Source organism: Clarias gariepinus, chromosome 14, assembly GCF_024256425.1.
Source record: "Clarias gariepinus isolate MV-2021 ecotype Netherlands chromosome 14, CGAR_prim_01v2, whole genome shotgun sequence".
Lineage (NCBI taxonomy): Eukaryota > Metazoa > Chordata > Actinopteri > Siluriformes > Clariidae > Clarias > Clarias gariepinus.
This window is the reverse complement of record NC_071113.1, coordinates 15,820,343-15,837,174: the sequence shown is the minus strand read 5'-3', so window position 1 is coordinate 15,837,174 and position 16,832 is coordinate 15,820,343. Positions and strand designations below refer to the sequence as shown.

The following is a 16,832-nucleotide window of genomic DNA, read 5'->3' as shown; positions in this document are numbered from 1 at the left end:
AAGCCTTGATAATTAACTCTTGAGGTGCAGCAGGTGCTTTGGGAATAGGGAAACCTGAATATTGCCAGCAGGCCTTCATGAACGCGGCTATGAACCAACTTCTTTAAGTTAAAATCAGTGAATATATACATTTTTAATCACCGTGATTTTGTATTTTTATTTGCTGAATCCAGATCAGAGCAAAAATAATGTGTAATGCACTGCATGGGATCAGTTCGGTTGGTACATCTCGCACTGATCACTTTGTAGACGATCAAAGAGTCTCTGATCACGAGAACACTAATAAATGATTTTTCCCCCTGAACAACTGATGTAAAAAAAAGTGTATTCAACCAAGGGAAAAAACTAAATAGGGTTAGCAAAACAACCCAGTTCAATTTCAATTCCTGAGTAAATTGAGCACAGTGCAGAGAGTAAAGATCATTTGCACACCCTGTTGATTAGCGCAAGAGACACGGAGGCGAGCTCGTGCCACGTTCTGCTCGAAAACGAGTGTCTGATTTCTCAGTTGAGATTCATGTCTCAACCAAGTGTAAGAACCAAAGTGGCATAATCGCATATTTATTTATTTTTTTCCTTTACACGCTCGGTATCTGCTGTCCATATCGGCGTCAGGGCTGGCTGTCGCCTTTGTGCAGGCAGCGTCCTGCATTCTGCGGAGGGGGGCACAGTTTCAGTGAGCGCAAATAATCAAATAATGGCAGAGAAATGAGAAGGAAAACAAAAGCCAAGCGTGTTCTGGACTACGAAAATGAGGAACAGGACGAGAAAGAGGAACAAAAACTGGACGAAATCTACGTAAGATATCTAATGGAAACCTTTTGAGTGTTTTTCGTGCCCCTGTTTTGTTTGTTTGTGGCTGTGACTTGGAATATTGTCTCAAATGAAAGAGTAATTAGAATGACACGAGCCGCCTGTCCGACAGCACGGGCTGCAGAAACGGAGGAAACAAATGGATGCTGCCAAACAGCGACCTGAGGAGAATTCAGGAGCAGCAGCACCAGCAGCCGCGGGGCTCCAGAAGTTGGACACGAGGGTTTGGGCTTTTTCTTACTAATAATTATAGTATTTATCTTGAATTGCGAGACAATTACGCGGCGGAGACGGAAGACCGAATTTTCCACTTTTGCAGCTTGAGTGGTCTGATAAGACAGTAGTGTTTTAAAGATAATCTTTTTTCACTCCTGTACTTTTTTGTTGTTGCTTTTTCGCGTTGAAACGCAGAAAGAGCAGCAGCGATAGTAGTGTGAGGTAGGGCAGGCAGCCATGCCGGTTACCTAATGGAGAACAATAGGTCTAAAAGCATGGCACAGGGGGCATCACTTAGGCTACACACTGCACATCTTGTGGAAAGAGCTTTCTTTGCACACTTTACACTCGGTTTGGTGCTCTTCTACGGTTTGAAAAAGATCAACAATTAAAGTGACATGCATCATTAAAAAAAAACAAAAAACACAACCTACTTTAAAACTGATGTTTTTCACCCCAAAGAATCACATTAATACAGTATTACTACTCTCACTTTCAGTGTCTGTCTTGTCCTAACAGGGTTATGCGTTCGACTGCTCTCCTACAGGCAGTTTTGATGAGGGACATCCCACCACAGAGGTGAGGTCTGAGGCACAGGTGTGTTCTCAGCATTCTACAGCTCCTGAAAGTTAACATGCTGGATAGTTTTCAGATCTGTTTCTTTTCTTCTAGCAGGAGGCTGAGTATTTGCAGTCTTACTCGAAGATGGAACTAATAGCCATGGTTCTATGCATGCAGCGTGAAATGGAGAGCTTAAAGGAACAACTACGGTGCCTTACAGGCTAGTCTTTTAATTTTCCTTTTTATGTTAAATAAAAGTTAGTTAGGAGTTCGACTTCATGTTTAATATCATTTTTATTTTAAGATATTGTATCATAGCCTCTAAATTAAAAACAAATTCTAACATAATTTTATTTTCTTGTTCCCAAAAAAGCATGTGGAAAGTTGGCTAAAAACCTAGAGGCTCTGATCGAGAGGACGCAGACGTGGCCGAATGGAGATAAGAAGACATCGCTCCCTCCTTCCTCCAGCCCCATGTCCGGGCCTGTGGAAATGGATGCTTTAATGCCCGCTATGCCATATGCCTCAGGTGTTATGAATGGGCAATGGGTCAAACAGGAAACTGTTAACCAGAAACCTAATGAGACTTCCCACAAGAATGGTCTCTTTACAGAGGTATTACTCTTTTCCATTGGTTTAATATCATATTCAAAATTGTGCACAAAGCTCAAGTTATGCATCGTTAACTAGCTGTCTATATCTTCGACAGTACATTGCTTTAAAGGAAAGGTGGTTTTGTGATTGGTTTTATTGTTGTAGTTTATAACACCTGAGCTTTTGGAGAGGTGCAACACTGGTACCACTGCTCAGAAGTTGACCAATGATCTGTTGCGTGGACTTTATGAAAGAGACTGTCTGGCCTCTCACTCAATCTCTGGTGTGGTGTATAATAAGAGGGGTCAACCCAAACCTGCCCTGCCAACTGAAGAGGTGCAGGCCATCCTGAGTAAGTCTTAACACACTGAGTTTACAGCTTATACACTGCGCATGTTAGAGTTGTAGAACTTTTATTTGGGGTTGTAAATTAAACATTCAGACAAAGGGCATGCTTTGCCTATATTCAACAGCAGGATGTACCAGAAGATTAAGAATTACAAACTATTAATTCTACAGTTTAAAATATTTCCTGTGTAGTATTGTATTAGAAGAAAATTTTAAGCTACCTTGCATGCACTTGAGAGAGCATATTCTGTATAGCACTATAGATAGTTAGATGGGTACCAAATTATGCACAGTTTCTTAATCCTTTCTTACAGGAACTGTCCAGTATTTTTTTCCTGGAAAAACGGATGCAGAGATTAAGGGCTACATTCGTCAAAAGCTGCAAAACGAAGCAAAAAGATTGAGGAAAAAACCTCCACTCTCTGGTCCTGAACCTAGAGCTCTGAGTCTATCCAGCCCAAGATCAAGTCAGTTGGATTTAATTGTACAAAAATCAAATGTTTGATTAGAATGAGTTTAAGGGCTTCTAATTAGTACAAATTAAATGTTAATTATTTTGTTTGGACTGTGCTGAAAAATGTTATGATCACTTGCAATAGCTACTCATTGTTGTGGCAGCATCAATGCCAAATGTGAATAAAAGCACTTGAATTTAGTTCAGATGGTCTCCAACTATTAAGAACACACTCAGTAATAAGATTAGATATGAATGTAAGTCAAACTGTAAACATTTTTCATGTTTTGTATTTAACTGCTGTGTAGTAGCTACACTGCACAATAAAGTGTGAACATTATTTTCATTGTATCATAAATGTATTTCTTACTAAATTATGGTCCTTATTAATCAACTGTAGCTTTATGTATAACTTTTTTTTATTAAAATAATGAAAAGCAAGCAATTAGATAAGTATCTGCTATTGTTTGTCATGCATGTTGTCTTGAGCATGGATGTATGGATTTGTTCGAAAAAGAAACACACAATACTGGCTATATTAGTGTGACTAAACCCCTGTGAATATTGGCGATGGAGAACAATGTGTGCTGCATGCAGAGAGCTGCTGAGATGAAGGTAATCAATGACTGAGCGACACGAGCAGAGTGACAACAGCAGGGGTACTGGGCCAGTTGTCTTGGCAACCCCAGTCTTCTGGGCCACAGTAGCGTGGCTTTTACTCTGGCCAGTGCCTCTGAGCATCTGCCCACTGCAGGGACGATGGGAATTGCAGCAAACAAATAAAGAAAAAAAGGCAGAAGGGAAGACTGTGGGGGACCCAAAGAAATTTGGTCTTGCATCCAATGAAGAGAAGGCAGTCCTTTTAAATAATAAACATGAGGATAATTTTGTGGTAGGCTTTTTGATAATTATCTGGTTCATTGTCAGGCTCTGCTTTTGTCCATCAGGAAAAACAAAATGTTTACTATGGCTGCTGTGGATTTGTGTGTGTGCGCGTGCATGTAGGTCTGGCTTGATGAATAGTATAGACAATGATGGGGCAGACTGAAGCCCCTCTGCTTATCATAAGCCTCATCTGTGTGTGTGTGAGTGAAAGATGGGGTAGTGACAAAGGGACAGATGCATGCGTGTGCCAGTCAGAAGTAAAAGGAAATGACACCACACTATGTGTTGAGGATAAAGATTTTCTATATTTTGCCCAGACATCATGGTGGAGTCACATAATCAAATAAAATAATTTAGCAATGAAAATAGGGAAATAAAAAAAAGCCTTAATTTGAATCTTTGCACACATATTTCCTGGCTGGTATGCAGGGGATGTGCCACACTTGCAAGATAATAACCATTACGTCCTCAATCTTGTGAGCCTAATGTGTTTCAGGCATGTGATTACACTGGCAGCCCTGGGGCAAAGAAGGAGATGACACAGTGATGGAGCACCCAGGGCTGCTGGGCGATTTTACACAGCTCTGTGGGAGGAGTGCCGAGGAAATGGAGGTGTTTTGTTGCACTGAAAACATGCATGAGGTCTGATGCCTTTGATAATACTCCTGTCTGAATACTGTATAACACCACTGTTAATCATTATCAGTACTTTTTAGAAGCAACTTTGCTGTATGAATAACAGCCTTAAAGGTGTTTCTTTGGTATAAAACATGTTTATTCATCTTTACATACTCTATTTAAAAAGTTCATACTTTTAGCTAGTGCACTTTAAGCAAATGCAAAATGACTGCTTAAAAATATTTAGTTGATGTGCACCATAATGAGATGAAAGCTTACAGAATTAACAAGTTAGTGATGATAGAAGAAAATAAGACAGAACGGGTATGATTATTAATTCAGAATTTCTCAAATGTAAATTGATGGTGTTTGTCTATAGACTTTGTTTTGTGTCTTTGAAGCTTGCAAAATAGATTAAGAAATCATATTGAAGATATGTAGTCAGAATGCATATTGACTGTTACATCCAACCTAAAGTGCTACTTTGATCTGACAAATCCAGAGACAAACTTGTGTAATGTTACAATAGGGTTCAGCTGTGTGTCTAACATGGGTTACAGTAACATGATTTGGTCATTAAAAGCCATGGAAACTATTTTAATGAAATAAAATATTTATTTATGAAATGGTACTGTGGACTATGCAGTTTACACATGAACTCCCATAAGGTTCACTGGTCGATTGTTATACCGTTTTGAGATGTCAGCTTCGATCTGCAAAAAAATAACAACAGAGTTTACTTAGATAGAAAAAAAGTTGAGCACAACCCAAAGTTAATTTCTTTAAATTAACAGATAAAAAAAAAAAACAATACACCTCTACTGGCATCCCTTATATACTCTTATATGTTAATAGAATATAGTACCAGTTTCTGTAGTTCCTTGGTTTGGACAGTCAGCAGGTCGATGCGAGGCTCCAGCTTGGCCTGTTCCTCAAGAGCTTCTTGCCTTCGTTCAGCCAGAGTGGTGCGTTTTAGCACCAAGATATCAGCCAGCTTTAGTTTCTGCCTCAGCATATCAGACACACGCTCCACATAGCTGAAACAAAACCGTCGTAATGAAATCTGAGCAAGAGTTTTTGTAAACTCTTACTTTATACTTACATTTCAGTCTTAGAAATTATTAACCATGTATCATAATGTCTCTGCTCTGGCAGTACCAATCCTAAATACGCAGAACTGACATTCCATTCGTGTTATAGAACAGTAAGTGTGTAGGAGCACTTACCGGGGCGATGCCTGGATCATGAACAGATGCTTCATGCGCAGTGACGTCAGTCCTCCCAGAAGGTGGCGCACATCTGCCAGCATGGCCTGCACATGCTCACGGGACTGCCCCTGAATGATTGAAGGAGCCAGCTGAAACTGGCTCATGGACACCATATCGCCCTCCTCACTCATCTCACTCAGTCTCTGACACAGGAACACTTCCAACTAGGCAGTTGGAGGAGAGCAGAGAGGAGCACATTACAACCTAGCAAACATTCTCACCTGCAATAAGCCACTATAACAGCTGGAAAGCTTTTAATGACAAAAGAGTTGCATAGTATTATTTATGTAATGGGTTTAAACCAATAATAAAAGCACATTTATAGTCCAGTGTCATAAAATAATGTTTTAGTGTTGAGTTGAAGTACCTCCATCAATTCATCAATAAATTGATTTCGTGTCTGTGGGTTCTCAAGCAGGGAGAGTGCATCCTCACCTCGCGCTACACCTTCTGGACCTGTAAATCCAGCATGGTTTATTAATCTTATGAAGACAACAGGCCCGGTTCAAACGTGCAATTTTTTACAGAAAGTAAATATGTATTTACAGTCAGTGCCTGCAGCGACAACTTCTATTTCCACTGCAGCAGTTGTAGAATCACCCCAGTCAATGCCACCATCATCTGTTTCCTTATTTTATATATATTTTTTTATTATATTGATGCATTAATATTATTGTCACCATGGAAATCCATGTTCTACAATAAAAATATTTATGTTTATACATTCACATGCATGTATCAGCTGCTTGTGCATTACCTCTTTTCCAGACTCAAGTGTGACGCCCCAGTCCACTCCCTCCTCGCCTGTGGTCTCAAAACTCACCTCTTCGACACCGCTACACAAGTCACCCCAGTCAATCTGTATAAAAGGGAGCATGAGTAAATACAGACCCACACGTGTACACACTTACACTATGAAGAGCAAAAAGTAACACAAAATGTGTTAATTTTTTAAATTATACACAAGCAGACAACTTATTCATATTGCTTCTTACTGCTCTATTTATTTACTCACCGTTTCGTCTGTGACAGTGTCAGGTGGTGCCTCCTCGACTACAGGCCTTTCAATTACCGTAGGTACATTTCCTGTCTTCCATTCATATACTGTTGTGTTTCCTTTTTTTTGAATGAAAGACAGCATAAGAAGAACAGGCTCTGACCTACAGAGATATAAAGGATCACAATTTATTAACATAATATGTGATTTTGGGCTTCTTTTTCTTTGAAGACGCTTGAAAATATTACCGGTTGCAGGTTCACATTATTTTGAGCTTGTTTTTAAAAATATGGTTGCTTGATAGAAACATCCGACAAGCCATTTTTTTTTTTTTTTTACATTATACAGCTGTTCTGCAACTGTTCTGGTGCGCATATATATATGCACCAGAAAAGTTGCAGAACAGCTATATATATATATATATATATATATATATATGTGTATATGTATATATATATATATATATATGTACACACACACTATCATACTATTGGGCTTGTTTTAGGCTTGTTTATGAAGGTGTGGTTGCTTATTTGTCTCGCAAGAGTTGGGAACCATGCTTTGAAGCTAAGCAAATAATCTAAAACTAATTAAATCTATAAAAATTGGAAAAGATGGTATGTATAACAACAATTATCTTTGAATTGTTAAAGCTTTATTTCTAAACAGTCATAGTAATGATACTCACCAGTCACAGACAAACTTAGTGAAAGCTGTGTAAAGCTTCACCACTTCCTCTAGGCTGGCAGCTTGTCTCCCCGTTTCCTCCAATACAGTCGGTAAATCCTTAACAAGGGCCTGCAACTCTCTCGCTACATTCTCCCCCTAAACAAGTCACACCAGTGTGCAATTTTCATTTATAACTTCATGAAAATATCACACACACACACACACACACAAACTACAGGCAAGTTGGGAACGGCAATTAATCTAACCTGCATGTCTTTGGTTTGTGGGTGGAAACTAGACAGCCTGGACATGAAAGTCGTGCACAAAGTCATCCCAGACCAGGGGTCGGCAACCTTAAACACTCAAAGAGCCACTTAGACCAGTTTCTCACAGAAAAAACAAAAAACACTGGGAGCCACAAAAACACTAAATATATCGTTCTTTACGTTTATGCTATGTATAAAAAAAACTATAAAATGTGTGTTGCATTTATAAAATCAATGAATGGCTACAAAGAAAAAATTTATTTCTGCATGCAACAAAAACATTTTGAACTCAGAAAAAAAAGACAGTGGGTTGAAGGCTACTTTTAAATAAAATACTTAATGTCTATTTGAGTCCTCATATTCTTAAATAAAAAGCCGAACTTAAATTTTCCACTTCTAGCAAACCAAAAATGTCGTCTGCTTCTGTGTGCCGTTGTCCTGGCTGTCAACCTGAATAAAAACCTGGGGGTGCATGCCGGCAGATGTTGCACATCAGCGGTTGTGACGCATATTTTGAGCTACAAAAAATTAAACATGTTTTATTTTAATGTTACAAGATCACCATATCCTTCAATTTCATAATTACATAAAAAAAACTAATGAACTTAAATAAACTTTAATAAAATCCTCATTATCTATTTTCCAAAGCCCTTTTTTTTTTCACCGCAGCAAAGGGATGAGAGAGCCACGGGTTGCCGACTCCTGTCCTAGACAGTTGTGTACTCTCAATTTTGTGGCAAAAAGTTGGGGAGGTTTACAATATTCCTTTGATCAATTATCTGGCAAGTTCTCTTATTAACTGTGGCATTTTAACTGAGCATAAATTCATCGCTATGAAAGTTCAGACTGCTTCTGAACTACTACTGAACTGAAGTTCATATTTAGTTCAGACTCGCAGTTAACAATTTCAGCAATACAATCCTTAGGAATAAACAGATAAGAACAAAATAAAAAATATTACCCAAATGAAAATACAACAAATTCATTTGATTGAGTGTGTGTATGCGATACTGCATGGTGCCCTGTGATGGGGTTAATTCTTGCACTATGCACTTCCCCAGATTCACCCCCGACCAAGATATGCAATTAATAAAGTAATAGACATTGATTATAATTACACAACAGACAGGCTATTATGAAATTATCGTAATTAGGGATTACCTCAATGTTATAATGTTACTCATGTAATTAGTTTTAAACTTGAGTGAAAAGGTTAATATTCTGTAATTCTAACTTTACTTTTTAAACAGACATTTACGTTTTCAAGTTTCTCTTAACAACAGACCTCACTTGTTGTGTGAAAATGTTTGCATAAACCAAACCGAATAAAGTCTCTTGTCACATTACTTCATTAAGCAAAAATAATCACAGAGCACTTCATGAGGAGTACTAAACTAATCCTGGGTAAGGCCTCACTTTGCTCTCAAACTATCACTTAATGGCATGGATTTCATATGTAGTTGAAAACATTCCTTTTTGTAATTTGTGATTGCTTTATGACTGAAAAGGCCACCGAGGAACACTAAGCTCATTGTCACGCTTATGAAACCAGTCTGAGATGACTTTTGCTTGTGACATGGTACATTATTATGCTGAAAGTAGCCTTTAGAAGACGGACAACATGGGGTCATGAAGGGATGTACGCTGCTCCTCACAGTTATACAGTAGTTAATTCAAACCACTTAATTTGGCACAGGCCTTTCTCATCAGGGCATTTCCATCTGCAGAACAACTGCCTTACTAATTTTTTTTTTTTACTACTTTGAGTAAACTTGAAAGACTGTTGTGTGTGAATAAATAATAGAAATACTTAAACTAGAACTTAGAACTTGAGTTCACATTTTTATAGTTAATATCAAACAATAATATACTCCTAATATACTAGATAATTATCTCAATTTGTCTCCTCAGTGAACCAGCTTGAGAATGTCTTCTAGATAGAGACCCGAAGCAATTCTGTAAGTCACTCTGAATAAAGATGTCTGCTAAATGCTATAACTGTAATAAGAAAAAAGGAATTTTAACTCGACAGGATAATCTAAGCATAAAAACGTGACCATCCATACAAATGTCATGATTTGACTTTGATAAAGTTTAGGCAAATTGAACCCGATACAAAAGGTTTTAACAAATAAGACTCTTTGTATCCAACTTGATATATGAGGCTTAATGTAACAAAAACACAAAAGATATGCTTTTTTTTAGCTCACTGATTTTGTCCTAAGAGTATGCAAACATCTGAAATGATTTTATACAGGAATTCTCATTAAATTCTAAACTTTTTTTTTTTTAACTGTCAGTCGATGTGTAAATTCAGTAACTAACTTTTACATGTCTGCCTTCGTGCTGACTCACTATAGTTCTCCAAGTTCGCAAACAAAGCATTATCTCTAAAGTATACACTCACCTTAATGCCATACTGCTTGCAGGCTGCGTTGTAGCGCTCCCTCATGTCTGCAGCTCCACTCTGGCACTCCAGCTCTCGTCTGCTTAGCTCCTGCTGTAACTGCTGTGCTTTAGCCACCTGTTTCCTCAAAGCAGGGCCCTCGTAACTTACACTGCGGCTCAGCAGACTGGCCAGCTCCGCTAGACGCACACAGACGTATATATCATGTCCAACGCAAACGTGATGTTTTACACCAGTGTTTAAATACATTATACCAAGAAAACACAGAAATGTGTGTATAAATCCACTTTGATCTGAACTTACCTAGATATGCATTATCTTTTTCATACAAGGACACTATTTCTTGCCAGTCCTATTGGTTAAAGAAAATGAGTTAAATGCATGTTATATGTTTATGATACAGAGACTAGTCAAATGTCTGCAATCACCTTCATCCTTTGTGATGAATACCTGCCGAATATATTTTTGGATGAGGCTTCTGTTCCCTTTAGTATTTCCACTATCCGAAGGCAATGAAAATAGTGAATATCTGCAATAAAACAAGAAAATACACAATGATGAATTAATAGTAATCAATAAAAATAGATAGTGTTGTGTATGCTGTGAAATATCACAAAAAAAGAATATATGCATTTATATTTAAATATATGAATGATTGTGTGTGTTATGCCAAGATGGACTGGCATGGCATTCAGGACGTTCATTGTGTTCCTGGGATGGGCTCCGGATTCATAACAACCCTGACCAGAATAAAGTGCTTACAAATAATGACTAAATAAATAAAGCTACATCAAAATAAGAATATATTAAATTCCTATGTATATCATACTTCTCATAATCTGTTGTGGTTTTTTTGCCTCTTTAACATACCAACTCATTCAGTTCGGTACCTGATCATACACTCTACACACAAGAAAAAATAGCGCAAATAGCCGCACATGGTACCCAGATTTGAGTAGATTAAACCTAAAAGTGACTGACATGTGCCCATGAGCAGCTGTTTGATCTCCTCATTCTCCGGCATGTCCTGGAGAGCGGCATTGATCTTCTCTCTGATGGTCATCACCGCATTCTGCCATTTCAGAGTACAGTGTCTCCTGTCCACCAGCCAGTCTGAAAACATGTGTACATACACTGTACATGATCTGTATATGGATGTACACTACACTACACAGATTTTTAGTTGTTTCACATAAATAAGATTTCAATCTTACCGAGAAGTTTGCTGGTTTGAATGTCAATAGGGAGATTTTGAACATTCTAAAACAGCAACAACACAAAATGTGTTAGTGAGACCTGTAACAGTATGGTGTTAAGAACATGATGGTGTTAAGCAATGCCTCAAATTTCAAGTAAGTAAGAATTTTTTTTAATTGTCCAGAAAAGTAACTACTAACTCAAACATAGATATATGCCAGCTGAGTTACATACACAAATCTTAAAAGCTACTGACAGCACAAGCATCCAGAGATAACATCAGTGCCAGAATTAGCAACTAGAGCTAGTGTAGCTATTAAATATTAAATGCACCGACTTAACATAAAGTCTAAGCAAACTCTGAGTTTACCTCCATATTATCCTCAATTTCCTGGTATTTATATATAGATAGAAGTACTATAAAACACACTACATATCCACAATCGTCTTTTAAATGAGATTTATCGTGGAGTTTTCGTTTCCACGGCCAGGACACGTACTTCCAGAGGTAACCAATCAAAACACAGAATGGCCAGACGTGCCTGTCTAAAGCGACCAATTAAAAACAACAATAGTGGCAAAGTCTCCACAATCAGAGAACCGACAAGACACTTACCAAAATAAAAGATCTTTCAAATCTCTTACAGTAGTATCATTTTGTACTAGTATATCGTAAATTCATATTCACTGTCCACTTTAATAGGAACACCGGTACATTTTGTTTTGTGTAAAAATCCCACGAGGCAAACAACTTCTGAAACTTTACCTAATTTTTTCTCAACTTAAATTTTTAAAAGAATGAACATGCAGGTGTATAGGTATTCCTAATAAAGTGGACGGCGAGTGTAGAAACAATACTCTATTATAAAGCTGTATTTAAGAGTATGACACATGTTAGATACTCTTAAATCGTGTCCACATTAAATAAATGCTGCTTACTCATAGTTACTTTTTGCATATTTCCGTTATTAAAAAAAAAAAAAAAAAAATCAGATCGTGAGGATCCCTTCATTTAAATTAAACTTGTGATTAAATTACCCATGTGACCCAATATCAGATAAAGCCTTTACTAAAGATTAATAAAATGAAGGCATTAAGGGTGCTGGACTATGTACCCAGTATGTTCCTGTTTTAATCAGCGTGGCCTTTTAGTCCCACATGTTTTATATGTGGCCACAATAAAGCAAAAATCCTCCTTTATATTGTGTCCTGCAGGGACAAATTAAGCAAAAACAATCTTATTACAGTCTTTATAGCCTAAATGTTTTTGTATGTTTTATTATTTACAATCAGTATATAATAAAAAGGTTTTTGGAAGCTGAGCCGCAAACTCACTTTATTTTGCAGATGCACTGAAATTACTAACAGCAGATAACAGATAACTTGTCACCTAGGTTTCTTCAGTCAAACACTTGACTGGGTAAATCTAAACATATTATAGGAAAATTTGATTATTTTATATCTTAGACAACTCCAACAGTACAAGTCACGTTTGTTCAGTAACCCTGTCCAGGCCTCGCGCCCTAAGCCTCCTAAGATAGGCTGTGGCCCTGAATTTAGAATAAAGCGGGATAGAAGATGAAGGAGTGAGTGAGTTTGTTCAGTACTACACCTAGTGAGGTTAAACTGTCCACTAGGTGTCGTGGTGTTCTCGGTATATGAGCATATGACTGTCACGAGATACTGTATGCAAGGTTACTGTCTGTCCTCATGTTTATTAGAAGTAGTATTCCAACCTGTGCCTTGGATACATTTGTAACTGAATTAGAGCATTCATTGTTTCATTCACTTTCCTTTTAATTTACAATTAAATAAACTTTTTTGAAAACCTTAACACAGCTATTTTTTCCCCTCTAGTAAGATTTATTAAGTGCTTTTAGGATAATTTGTTTGACTTCTTCTTCTTTTTCTTCTTCTTATTATTATGAGCACTGTCATCTCGCACCTCCATGGCTGGGGCGCAAAACCCGCACCTCAGGTCTGTGGCCCTGCATTTCCTATCTTCGCCCTGTGCTTGGTTGGTTTCCTACTTGAGTTTCTCCCCCACAGTCCAAAGATATGTGTGTAGTGTGTAGTTTGACTGGTATTTCTAAATGGCCTATAATGCATAATTGGGGGTTTGAGTGTATGTGATTCTGTCCTGTTAGTCTACCCTGACTTGAAGAAAACTTACTGAGTACTAGCAGAAACCATATACAGTAGTTCCTTTACTCCTAAAAAATGCAATCACAAGAGGAAAACAAGATTATAGGAGTTTATTGGTATCTTTGGATGACAGGATTAATACAAGATGTCACTCTGAAATTTGTTAGAATATCTTAGCAGGCATGCATGTGTTGTTGTTGGTCTTTCGGCTGCTCCCAGCAAGGGATCGCCTCAGCAGATCATCCAGTCCGCACATACAAGCTTGGCGCAGGTTTTTACACCGGATGCCTTTCCTGACGCAACCCTCCCATTTGGGGTTTGGGCACTAAAAGGGCCAGGGGTAGCCAGGGGTAGCTCAGTGGTTAAGGCATTGGACTACGGTTCGGAAGATCCCAGGTTCGAACCCCACAACCACCAAGTTGGGCCCTTGAGCAAGGCCCTTAACCCTCAACTGCTCAGATGTATAATGAGATAAAAATGTAAGTTGCTCTGGATAAGAGCGTCTGCCAAATGCCTAAATGTAAATGTAAAAAACCCAGGCCTTTCGCATGGCAGGCGAAACACCTACCACTGAGCCACCAGTGCCCTTTCAGTAGGTATGCATGTGTATATTCACAAAAAAAGATATCTAGATGATCCTCGCTGCATGGACCATCGGAGGCAGTAAAACAGAACAGTGGTTCAATGAATAATTATTATTAAGAATTTGTGCATAAGGCACTTTAAAATTCCTTTAAAATCAGCATTATTTTGTGTGTTTTAAGTGAGATTTGCAGGATTACAAAGGCAAATAGGCTAGAGTAAAAAAATAAAATTCAAAGAAATGCATGGATCTGTTCCCTATGGTTTTGAGATGGACTCCATGCACCCCTTTACCCTACAAAGTGATATACATATTGTATTATTATTATTATTATGTAGATCGTTTTTCAGTTTATGTGTTAAATAAGTCAGCGCTTGATATTTTGGTCATATCTATATCTGAACCTGGGTTTGGATTTCTTCATTTACACATGCTGACATTAACATTGTCAAGAATATAAGATTCCTGCACTATGGGTAAACACACTAAAAATGTGTTTAGCTAGTAATTTAATAATCTGACTGCAGCACTAGTATTGTGCCTATTATTTCTGCAGTACATGCTGACAGCAGAGGTGTATTTGGCTATTCTGAGAAAAGTGGTTGCAGTAGTTTCATGGCAACTGGAACAGTCACTTTGCTTCAGGTTTGTTTTTTAACACACATAGTCAAGGTGAGTTTTGCATTTTGTTTGTGCAGAAATCAAAAATCTAATCCTAAATTAAATTCAGAGGTCCTGTAAAGTAAGGAAGAAACTAAAGTGTACCGCACAGCAAAATCCCCATTGTTGAATGAACACCCAGAGGACTGTTCACTTTATCACATTCAGACTACATCTGTGACCATTTGGTCATATATAAACACGCTGGGGTGTTAATTTAACACTGGAAATGTTGCTGTACCAAAGCAGTAGACCACCAGGGCCTTATATACAGAGTCAGGCAAAAAATGTATACGCACTTCAGGAAATTAAACAAAAAATAAACTGTATATTATATTTATTATATATCCTCCTGAGACCTGAAAGAAAAAAAGTTTTCATATTTAAATTTTTTTAACATAAGTGATGTCTGAAACATGTCTCACAGATTTTTTTTTTAAAACTGTCATTTATTTACAGTATTAGTTATATCATGTCCCTTGTAATGAACACTGGGTCTTGCTTTGCCTAAAGAAGTACAATGAATTTAGTTCTATTTAGTAATATATAACATAGGTAAATAATTATAATATAATATAATAAGTAATAAAGTTGGAAGCAACAATAAGCGGCCCTAGCACCCTTCCGATGTCACATTGAGTGACATCATAGCGTTGCCTGGGTGGTAAAGGGGCAAAGCTATGATGTCACTCAATGATGTCAAGATCGATAGAGGTGAAATACTAGTGTAGGTATAGGTGGACCTTGATCAATTGAGGCAGCCTTGTTGACTGTTGGTTTCTGTTTAAAAGAGACCTGACCTTCCAAAAAAGAGCATCCTCTTTTTTCTGGTCATCCAGGATGGCAAGGTCATTTGATGGACTTAAGTTTAAAAAATCTGTCCCTGGTTATCGCATTGGCAGTAATGGACACCACTGTTTTTCCTGTTCAATAAAAATGAAGCTTAGTGTATTTGAGGGCAAGGTTGAAAATGGGATAAAGCAAGTCCCACTGCCACAATTCACAAATAAAAAACAATATCGTAAGAAAAAATAACTACATGCTGTATTTAAAAAATTGATCACTTAAACCTCATACTGCCATATAATGTGCTTGATGCAATTGCCGCCAATTTAGAAAGACAGAACATGTGATCTGTTGGCCACACCCCACTTGTGTGACATCAATAGAAAGCCCAATATGTACTCTTTACAGTACATTAGGAAACAAACACACTGCATGCATGGTATTTAAAATAAAGATGTCTCCCACAGAGGACAAAAATGAATTGCCGGGTCTGAGGAGGATATATCAATATATAACATGTATCAATAAATTTTGTATTAAAGTATTTATACAAGTTTTTGTATAACAAAAATTCAAGTATAAAAAACACATTTACAGCTACAGTGCCTTTTTCTTCTTTGTGGTGAGTGACACCTGTAGGCAAAAATTCAGGGAAGCGAACAAGGGTAGCCATATTAACAAAACCCACCGAATACTAGCAGAAACCATATAGTTTCTCCATGCAATAACAATGCAATAACCAGAGGACAAGAAGATTATATGAGTTTATTGGTACCTTTGGACAACAGAATTTCTACAAGATGTATGTATTGTTTCTGTATGGTATACATGCAATAAAGTCTGTATGTGGTAGGCAGAAAAAAGGAATACAGGCACTTTGAAATTTGCTAAAAGATCTCAGCAGGCATGCATGTGTATATTCACAAAAATATAGCCAGGTGATTCTCAATGCATGGACCACTGGAAACAGTAAAACAGAACGGTGGTTTAATGGATCATTATCATTAAGAGTTTGTGTATAAGGTGCTTTGAAGTTCCTTTAAAATCCGCATGATTTGCAGGATCACAAAGGCAGTTCGCTGTACAAAGAGGCTGGAGTGGAAAATTATGTGGTAAGTAATTGAGGAAAGAGATGAATACACTTTTTTTTTTAGTTTTGAAAGTAAAAGAAAGGCAGTTTATTTTTTCTTCATTCAAACTGTTGAATCTATACCATGCAAATTAGGAGTCAACATTACACTTCCATAGGATTGGCTCAGTTTGACAGATTGAACCCTCCCCCTTTTCACTCACATGGCTGTAACATTTGCACAAAGTTCCAAAGGGTTGTCCTTAAATTTCAGCTCGAACTCTGAGGGAGGCTCT

General features: G+C 37.6%; 2 protein-coding genes across 5 annotated transcripts; one reads left to right on the top strand and one right to left on the bottom strand.

Annotated features, from left to right (window-relative positions):
- Nucleotides 1-282: 282 nt before the first annotated feature.
- si:ch211-194k22.8 (uncharacterized) lies at nt 283-3,326 on the top strand. 3 transcript variants are annotated; one of them, XM_053512042.1, is made up of 7 exons: nt 283-798; nt 926-1,036; nt 1,549-1,608; nt 1,702-1,810; nt 1,964-2,205; nt 2,350-2,536; nt 2,847-3,326. In XM_053512042.1, exons 1-7 carry the CDS (start codon nt 709-711, stop codon nt 3,035-3,037), a joined length of 990 nt encoding a protein of 329 aa, XP_053368017.1. In that variant the 5' UTR covers nt 283-708; the 3' UTR covers nt 3,038-3,326. The 3 variants fall into 3 exon arrangements, with proteins under 3 accessions (XP_053368017.1, XP_053368018.1, XP_053368019.1); XM_053512043.1 differs by having other exon boundaries at nt 284-798; nt 1,705-1,810; XM_053512044.1 differs by having other exon boundaries at nt 287-798; nt 891-1,036.
- A 1,758-nt stretch (nt 3,327-5,084) lies between these two features.
- Nucleotides 5,085-11,809, bottom strand: cdk5rap3 (CDK5 regulatory subunit associated protein 3). 2 transcript variants are annotated; one of them, XM_053512277.1, is made up of 14 exons: nt 11,664-11,809; nt 11,311-11,356; nt 11,078-11,209; nt 10,525-10,625; nt 10,400-10,448; nt 10,097-10,275; nt 7,443-7,579; nt 6,773-6,917; nt 6,515-6,616; nt 6,304-6,385; nt 6,125-6,213; nt 5,716-5,921; nt 5,355-5,526; nt 5,085-5,202 (listed from the first exon to the last, which is right to left on the bottom strand). In XM_053512277.1, the coding sequence occupies exons 1-14, from the start codon at nt 11,667-11,669 to the stop codon at nt 5,137-5,139; spliced, it is 1,512 nt and encodes a 503-aa protein (XP_053368252.1). In that variant the 5' UTR covers nt 11,670-11,809; the 3' UTR covers nt 5,085-5,136. The 2 variants fall into 2 exon arrangements, with proteins under 2 accessions (XP_053368252.1, XP_053368254.1); XM_053512279.1 differs by lacking the exons at nt 10,097-10,275; nt 10,400-10,448; nt 10,525-10,625; ... (1 more) ...; nt 11,311-11,356; nt 11,664-11,809 and adding an exon at nt 7,690-10,040.
- Nucleotides 11,810-16,832: the final 5,023 nt, after the last annotated feature.